General features: G+C 38.6%; 1 protein-coding gene across 1 annotated transcript; it reads left to right on the top strand.

The window, feature by feature from the left end:
- Window positions 1-6,760: 6,760 nt before the first annotated feature.
- On the top strand, window positions 6,761-9,308 carry LOC116314883 (blue-sensitive opsin-like). The gene is made up of 5 exons (XM_031733020.2): window positions 6,761-7,482; window positions 7,597-7,765; window positions 7,863-8,028; window positions 8,296-8,535; window positions 9,084-9,308. Exons 1-5 carry the CDS (start codon window positions 7,104-7,106, stop codon window positions 9,183-9,185), a joined length of 1,056 nt encoding a protein of 351 aa, XP_031588880.1. The 5' UTR covers window positions 6,761-7,103; the 3' UTR covers window positions 9,186-9,308.
- The last annotated feature ends 253 nt before the right edge of the window (window positions 9,309-9,561 follow it).

The following is a 9,561-nucleotide window of genomic DNA, read 5'->3' as shown; positions in this document are numbered from 1 at the left end:
TTAAAGGTTGAATTCGTTGCTGCGAACATGGTAAGTTAATGTGGCTTAAACAGTCATTGCATGTTCTGATGGACTGCAAAGCTATCCTCAGCGGTAGACCAGGACTACTTCTTCAAAAAGTCTACGCATAAATTTTTTTAAATTATTATTGCCAGACTACTTTATGATCCATTAGCTGGTTGGCAGTAATTCAATCTGTCTCCTTTTACACTACAGCTTTATTTCTGCTGCACGTGGGGTGCTTACATGCACCTTAGAGACCTTAGGTTCAGAGTACCTGAACCTGACATCTGACCATCTTCCTAAAGAAGGCCAATAATAAAGAAAAAAAACCATATTTCGTGATATGAAAAGTAGCTGCCATTTGTTGCAGCACTATGTTAGTCCATTAGATGGCAGACTTACACTACTGATTTTCTTCCTCCATCAAGATGAGGTGAGGTGAGGTGACTTTTCAGTGCCTTCTGTCTGTCTGTGTGCAACATTAAACAAAACTCCAAAGCTGAACTTTATGAGACTTACATCTAGGTGCAGATCTGAATCACTTTCTGTGAACTTGTGAAACACTGTATGAGCCTTTGCAGAGCTGGTGACATCCTTTGTTATGTGTTTGTATGTGTACATGTTTATTTGCAACAGGCAGAAAGACGGAAGTTTGCATGCTTGTGATTTATATACGCGTTTAACTCACTGCTGTCATATTTTTTTCAACATTTTTTAAAAAGAAAGGAAGAACAAACAAATTAAAAACCAAGCCACTTTTATATACATGACTGTCTTGAGCCAGCCTCCATTTACTTGTACTTTATTTCCAAGGAGCCAGTTGATTGTTTGTTAACTCGCTTAACACGAACCTATCAATTATTCAAGCATAAAAATGGCACCTAACTCAAAAAATGAAGCAATGTTGTGTCTACACATAATGAAAAAAGCTCTATCACAGTTTGGGGCTGTATTTCAGCCAGTGGTGTTGGGATTTGTCAAGACTGATCTAATTATGAACAAAGAAATGTTCCATCAGATTTTGATCCATTATGCAATACCATCTGGAAAGAATTTGATTTGCAACAGCTTCATTTTTCAGGATGATGATCCCAAACACACTGCCAGCGTAGTAAAACCATACCTGGATAGAAAAAACACAGTGAAACACTATGGGTCATGGATTGGCCTCCCCAGAGTGTGGAGCTCAACATTATTGAAGCAGTTCGTGATCATCGTGACAGAGAACAGAACAAAAGGACGCCAACATCCAAAGAAGAGCTTTGAATGTCCTTTAAGAAGCCTGAGGAACTATTCCTGAAGACTTTTTAAAGAAATAACAAGAAAAACTGCCCAGGAAAGTTCAGTGTTTTGAAGAATAAATAAGGTCATACCACTGACTTTCAAGCCCATCAGAATATAAAGAAATGAAGGATGATTCACAACTTTTGCACAGCGCTGGAAATAACCATCAAATAGGCTATAAGGTCCAACTACAGCCGCACACTCAAATAGGTCCCTTTGTTTTTCTGATCAAACCTAAAATGAAGAAAATTGCCATTGATACAGAAAAACTAAAGGCTTTGCAATTAAACCGAGAACTATTCCTCATATTGTGTTTGGTGAGGATTGTTTTTATTTAGAAAGAACTAGAAAGAAAGAGACTACAATGGTAAAGCCATTTCAGCGGACATTTCATGCGTGCCGCAGAAAAGGGATTATGCCTTGGAAGTCTCAACAGACAGATTGGAAACTCGTTAGGGGCGTCATGACGATAATGATGAGATAAAAGGATGAAAACTTCCTAGAAAGCCAAGCATGACCTACGTCAAATCTGCCTAAAGAAAGAAAACAAAGGAAATAGCAGAGATCACGGAACACTTGGGAAAATACTGTTGTTCACGTCTTGCTGAGTGATGTCTATACATGCTGTACTGTGAAAAATCTCGATCAGTGTCACTGTATTTTTTTATTATTGTTATTATTATTGTCATATATAGATTTTAACCAGATTAGGTCAAGAAAACACTGCGCATATATATTTTTTGTAGTGCATACTGACATACTGTCCATGTTTCTCATACATGTGCTCACCTGGATGAGTACAGCAGACTGAGCAAGGTCAGTGGTGCTCAGATGCCAGTAATTGTTTACACTCATTAAGAGTCTTAGATAATGGCAGGAGAGCTGAGCTTTCAAACCCTAAAGAGATCATGATGTCACTCAAGTGACATGGATCAAGGATTATAACAGCGGGATTTTGAGAAGGGATTTTTCTTCCTCCCACCACTACAGCAGGCTGTCTGACTCATTCATATTGTGCCCACATCTGTGAGGTTGTTTGGCTTTATAAACTTATATTCAGGAATTCTAAAGGTAAATAATCTTTTAAAGGGTTGATTTGTCACAGAGTTGTCACAAATGATGAGCAAGGTTGTAAAGTAGGACTTCTATGCATTTTGTTATTTAAAAAGAAAACATCATGTACCAGATCGCACATCATTTACAGTTTTTTGTTCACACATCCTGGGATAGTCCACAGATCTTCAGTGAGCATCTTCAGAACATGTACCTAAATGTTTTTGTTTTCTTTTTTGTCAACTAAATGCTTCATTTTAGGGACTTGCACAAAGGGTCACACCAGTGTACAAACACAGTAACAGAGTGACAAGAACAGTGTCACATCCTTGATGGTCTTTTGAGCTTACATTTACCCGCTGTTCTAAATGCATGTTATCTTAATTGCTTTCTGAATCACACACAAAGCCTTGTTAACCTGGTGAAAAATTACAACAGTGACATAGAAAATGCAAACATGGGCACTGGTTTCATTTAGGTATTGGGGTGGAACAAACCCAGTTACTTTTATTACAGCCACTACTTGCAGTCTGGTGACTTTCTATGCTCCATTTGCACCTTTTCTGCATCAGTAGGCGGTGAGATTTTTTAAAAATTATTATTTATGGGAAAATACAAAAATCAGTTAATCTCAGACTGGAATGCAATGGACTGAGGCTCACTTTTGAGTCAACACACATCTTTTAGGTTTACCTTGTTGCAGATGAAAGAGTCTGGACAAAGGAATTATCCATTCTATTTCTTAACAGGCTACTTTTGTGCCTTCTGTTTGGAATGGTAACCTGCCTAAAACCTGCCAATAATATCCATCCATATTCCACCCACCCATAGTCCATCCATCTTCTTTGGTTTGAATTTAAGGTTGCAGGGGGGCTGAAGCCTATCCAGCTCACACTGGGCAAAAGGTAGGATACCCTCTGGACAGATCACTAATCTGTTGCAGGGCTAACACAGAGAGACAGACAACCATTTACCTCACTTCATGTTATTGTCCCAAGTAAAGAATCTATGGTAAATAATTCTGGACCTCTCACATGCTAAATTTCGAGAGGATGGATTGGTGGGTTTGCATGGTAGTCTGAAGCTGGATGGCATGCCACCTGGTGGAGACTGATATTATTTCTTTATTGCTGGCAGAAACTCATTACAATGGCATTGCCCAAAATAAAATGCTTAATAAGGAAATGACAGCAGTCTAGGGAGCCATTTCAAAGTAGGATACTTCTTTTTATGTTCTCAATGCTTTTATTATTTAGGGGTATAAACTGAACCGTCACAGGCCAGAGCAGGCCGAGCTGGGTGGGCATAAGAGGTGTTGGTGTTGAAGGCACAGGTGGAGGTTGGGCAGAGATGATGGCAGGGTGCTAACCACCAACATGTACACTAAATGTGTTTTTGATTAATTTCATTTTTAAAAGATATACATATACTACTTTATAATAAACACATGTACAGCAGACAGTCCTTAGAATTCTCTTATGTACTTGTACTGTATGTGTCATTCACATTCACAACAACGTGTCAAATAAAGAAAGCAGTCTGGGTCAAGTCTTTGTAAAACTCTGGCATTAGTTGTCTGATTTAAGGTTGGCCCAAATGTCCTTTTACAATAATGAGATTGTGGGTTTACTTGTTACTGTTTAGGGACTGTACAGCTTTAACAGCTAAAGCATTATTTTACTGTAAAAGCTTCATAATTACACAAGATATCTGCTAAATAATAAACAAATGTATGCAAAATTCCAGAACCTATACTTTTACTTCCTTTGTTATTAATTTTCACTCACTGCATCAAATGTCATATATGTAAAGTATTTACAGTATTAAAACAATTATATATTTCTGAAATCGAGCTGAATTTGTGAATAGTCTTTCTGTTATAGTGTTTCTATGTGGAAAAAAATCGTCATTCACAGTTACAGGTTTGACCTGTAAGTCCACAGTCTATATTTGTAATTTTGTTGATATTTAATATATTTAAATTCCTGGAGAATCAATAGGAAAACACTGTTAAATTACACTGTTTTTTGTTGTTGTTTTTTTACAGTGAGTGTGCATTTCCACAGTAGAAGTCACAAAGACAATATTCCCCACTTTTTTCACCTACTTGTCATGAAGAGACCATCAACATTATATCTGTCCTGCTGTATTTTGTTCTGAAGTGGAAAAAATGCCCATACTCTGCTGTCTGCAGAGATCCATCCTCCACATCGGATAATCCTTTCTTGAGCCTGATACGATAATGAAGGTCAAGATCATCCATCCTAATACTAACAGAAAGCAGGTTAATCAAGATCAGACTGAATGTGATTTGCTGTCGTAATAGCGTTGGTACCTGGATTAGCAGATCCCAAAACAGTGTCCTTCCCTCTATAGTGGAGCTAATTGAACCATCTTGTGCATTGGCACTCGCTAACGTGTTTGCTTATCTGTGGAAACATGTTTGTCAGTAGATATGCATTACTTCATGTTCATTATGGTGAGCATACCCTAAAAACATATATTGGCTTCTAATTTTTCATTTTTATATTTCTTGCTTCTGGTGATATTCCTGGAGGAGTTGTTTTTTCTTTTTTTGGATAAATCCATCAACACATCCGGTACAGTCATAGGGGTCAAGTCAGCTGATACTGTGAGAGGCAGGGTACAGCCTGGACAGGGTGACTGCCAATTTCAGAGAGTGACAAGATCAAAGTTACACAAAATTCCAATTAAGATCTACTAATTAACTTGTCATATAGGTCTTTGTTATGTGGTGTGAACTTCCTGAGAAGACCCTCACATGCACAGTAAGAACAATTCCACAGAGGAAGGCCCCATGCAGGTTCAAACCCACAACCCTCTTAATGCTGTCGCTTAATTAATGAATAAATAACGGTTTAGTCATTGAATTAATTAAGTATTTAAATGTTTGACAGGCCTGTAAATGTATTCCCACTCCCTCTGCTGCTTTACTCCAGCACACCTACAATAGATGCTGCACTAAACATCACACAAAAATTGTAATTTAACACTGAGAAGACAAAGCCCCATTCCTGTAGATGTGGACAAGATCACACACTTCAGTGTCTTTCTAGTCCTTAGGGCCAGCTCTCAAACTCAGGTACATACTATGCAAAGGTCATTTTTCTGTAATGAAACAAGCAGATGGGTGAATTGCTGAACATGCAGAAGCCATGTAAGTCATCTTGTTTTCTTACTTGACAGGCAGCAAAGACCCAAGCTGGATCTGCGTCCACCCTGAAGCCCAACAACAAGGTGACCAGGATGGTGGTGATCTATGTGCTGGGCTTCCTGACATGATACATCCTGGCTTTGCTTTTGTACTTGTGAACAACCACCGTCAGTCTTTTGATTTGAGATTAGCTTCTATGGTGTCTGTCTTTTCCAAGATCCCCTGCAGTCTTTAACCTAGTTGTCTATGTTGTCCTTGATAAACAGGTCTTTAGGATCTCCTGCCAATTTTTGGCAAGCACAAAAGAACAGCATGGACATCACATTGTAGCACATTGTGTCTCCACATTCTGGAAACTTGCAGTCTGTAGAAGTCCCTAGTGTTCCTTTCCATAATTAAAAGACCCCAAATATAATATAAGCTAATAAACAGGTTTAAATTAAAATGTCTTATTAAAGCAGCTACAATGCATCAAGAAACAAATAAACTAAAGAGAGATGCTGAGGATGAGTAGAAATAAGGATGAAGAGTCCTCAACATAAGTTGGACCTGCCTAGAGTGGAAATGCATGTGATTAGGTTGATTTTTAATAAACTGCTGCTGACTGGCTGGGCATATGATAGCTGTATTTTGTTAATATTCACATACACACCAAATTGCTTAGGTTATGCAATTTTGTTTTTCCTGTATGAAATAGTCTATAACGTGTTTGCCCATTAAAATGATATAAAGTAAAAAAAAATAAGAAAGTGTTGAGCAAGCTAGTTTAATAATTCTATTTCCCTCCACTAACTCTCTTCCTCTTAAGTATGCTTATGCACATCCTCCTCTGTATCGGATCGTTGGGACGACAACGAGCAAATTCTGCGATTAACCCGCCAGTTTAAATCGTACCACAGAGTGTTACCATAAAACCTTCAATCTTGCATGCTAGTGCAACAAAGACGCTCCCTTAAGCTCAGTGAAGGCAGCAAAATGCCAAGGAGGTAACACAAAGCTTGAGTTAAATCCCCATGCAAAATAGGGTGTAATCCACTTAACAAGAGATTATCAAATATAATGTGATTGGAAACCAGATTAGCAGGTGAAGACCGGCAGGGAACTTCCTTAGGAAAGAGGGATTAACCTCTTTAACCAAGTTTGGATGCCAAAAGCATATCGAGGTTTGCACAGATTTTTGGAAGTCCAAATATGCTTGTGTTTGTTCCCAGATTCAAATACTTGTTAATTCAGATATCTGCCAAATAACCAAATCTCAGAATTTAGCATCACAGCACACAACACAGAACTGGAAACCACGGAAGCATTACCACCAATTAATAAAATGAAAAGCTATGAAGTCAATTAAATTAGTCAATTAATTACTTAGTCAATTAAATAATCAATTAACCACTTTATAGCGATCAGTGTCATGAAACCCTTTATAAAAGTCAATACGACGCACACAGCCAATAAAGACAAGAGACGATAGAATTCCTAACCGCACAGCGTTCATGTCTGCTCCTTAAATTTATTCTTTGGCAGAGCGTGTGAGATACCTAATTTGAGCCGTAACATCAGCAGGAGTACGTTGTTCGAAATAAGCAAAATGAGGGGTAATCGTGATATGGAGCTGCCAGAAGACTTCTGGATACCCGTCAGCCTGGACACAAACAACATCACGTCACTTAGCCCTTTTCTGGTTCCACAGGACCACTTGGGGGATACTGCCACCTTTTACGCCATGGCAGTTTTCATGTTATTCATATTTATTTTTGGCACTTTTATCAATGCCCTTACCATTGCATGCACCATCCAATACAAGAAACTTCGATCCCACCTCAACTACATCCTGTTGAACTTGTCAGCAGCAAACCTTCTTGTGTCCTGTGTGGGCTCCTTCACTGCCTGCTGCTCTTTTTCATTCAGATATTTCATCTTTGGTGCGCTAGCATGCAAGATCGAAGGTTTCATGGTAACACTCGGTGGTAAGTCATTGGCTGCAGACAATACTGTATAATCCGTTGTAGCCCATCTCCCTTTTAATAGACTTATTTATGCTGATTTCTAGAGGGAGTTAAAGGGTTTTCCTGTCATTGCAGGGATGGTAAGCCTGTGGTCCCTTGCTGTGATAGCTTTCGAACGATGGCTTGTGATTTGCAAGCCGCTCGGTAACTTTGCTTTCAAGCCCGACCACGCTATAGCCTGCTGTGCATTCACTTGGTTTTTTGCATTGTTTGCCTCAGCTCCTCCACTGTTCGGATGGAGCAGGTAAGCAACAGACACAACATACTTCAGAAAATCAGCTGGCAACACAATGCATTTAAGTAGAAATGTACAATCAATGTGCTTCTACTTTTCCTTGCAGGTATATTCCAGAAGGTCTACAGTGCTCCTGTGGACCAGACTGGTACACCACAAACAACAAATACAACAATGAGTCCTATGTGATGTTCCTGTTCTGCTTCTGCTTTGCTGTTCCTTTGACCACGATTATCTTCTGCTACTCCCAGCTGCTCATCACACTGAAAATGGTGAGACAAAATGAGATGGTTTTGGTCTACTGAAATTATTCTCTTGATGACTCAGAAGCATGTATACTTAAATACATGCTGTCTTATATCCTATCAAAGCCAAAATCTAACAGGCCAGATCTACTTACCATTCAAACTGACACGCTTAGTATTATTAATATCTGCAAGATCAAAGTACAAAGTAAACTGTTCTATTTATTCACATGACTTGTGATTTTATTCAAAGTAACCTTTCCAGCATGACCCTGATCAATCCCCCATTAACAGGCAGCCAAGGCCCAAGCTGAGTCTGCCTCCACCCAGAAGGCAGAGAAGGAAGTGACCAGGATGGTGGTGATCATGGTGCTCGGCTTCTTGGTGTGCTGGTTGCCATATGCCTCCTTTGCTCTTTGGGTTGTGAACAACCGTGGGCAGTCATTCGATCTGAGATTGGCGACTATACCGTCCTGTTTCTCAAAGGCTTCAGCAGTCTACAACCCTGTTATCTATGTGGTCTTTAATAAACAGGTCAGTTACATGCTGTGCCGAGTAAGTACTAAGTTATTTAGAAGAAAATGGGTTGTCTCCTCTTGGTTTTTAATACACCAAACAACATGTTTTAAAGTTATCTGATGTGCAGGAGCTTTGAATCGATGCTCTACTTTATTTGTGTGTATCTCACTACTGTGACTCTTTTATATCCAACTTAAACAACATGTTTAGTTAATTGTTTGTCCCATTTAGAAGGAATGTAAATAAAAGGGGTTATACGTAGGGGTAACCTGGGGGTCAATGGCTCAGTTCCCTCGCTGTGACTCCGTTAAAGTCAGTGGTTGGATCCCTGGCGACTCCAGTCCACACACGTGTCCTTGGGCAAGATGTTTGTGCTGTGAAGATGTTTTTGGTGCAAAAGTTCTACTAACCTACCTATTTTCTTAACTTTATATAGGCTGTACCATATCTTAGCTGTGGTCCTAAAGCTATAAATAATTGAGCTGTTTTTTATGCATAAAAGCTATCATACTTTATAACTTTGCACAGGAGATTTAATCTACAAATATGTTTTTCCCTTGCAGTTCCGTACATGTATGTTAGCGATGATGGGGATGGGAGGAGGTGAGGAGGAGAGCTCAACAACACAATCGGTGACTGAAGTTTCCAAAGTTGGGCCTGCCTAGGCAACACGTCAATGCTTGCTGATTTCTGAACTGTAAATTACAAAGAATGTACATGTATTTTATCATATGTAAAAATGTTATGATTTAAGTAGGAATAATCTGCAAAATGAAAATACAAATAAAAAAAAGACACAAACATCTTTACTGAATCTCTGTGCTTGACTGAAAACACGTTTTTACTTGCTCCATGTTTTTCTCCAACACTTAGAAGTTGTTAAAAAGTACACTATGAGACTAATATTATAGTGTGTTATGTAAAAGTATTTTTGTTATCATTTTAAATGTTATATTTATTATTTATGCTATTTAGCTTGTGATTAATATGTATTTGCACTTTTATTAGCGAAATGTTTTTGTCTTATTGTCTTAAACTTAT

This window comes from Oreochromis aureus, linkage group 5 (genome assembly GCF_013358895.1).
Source record: "Oreochromis aureus strain Israel breed Guangdong linkage group 5, ZZ_aureus, whole genome shotgun sequence".
Classification (NCBI taxonomy): domain Eukaryota; kingdom Metazoa; phylum Chordata; class Actinopteri; order Cichliformes; family Cichlidae; genus Oreochromis; species Oreochromis aureus.
This window is presented reverse-complemented; position numbering and strand designations above follow the sequence as displayed.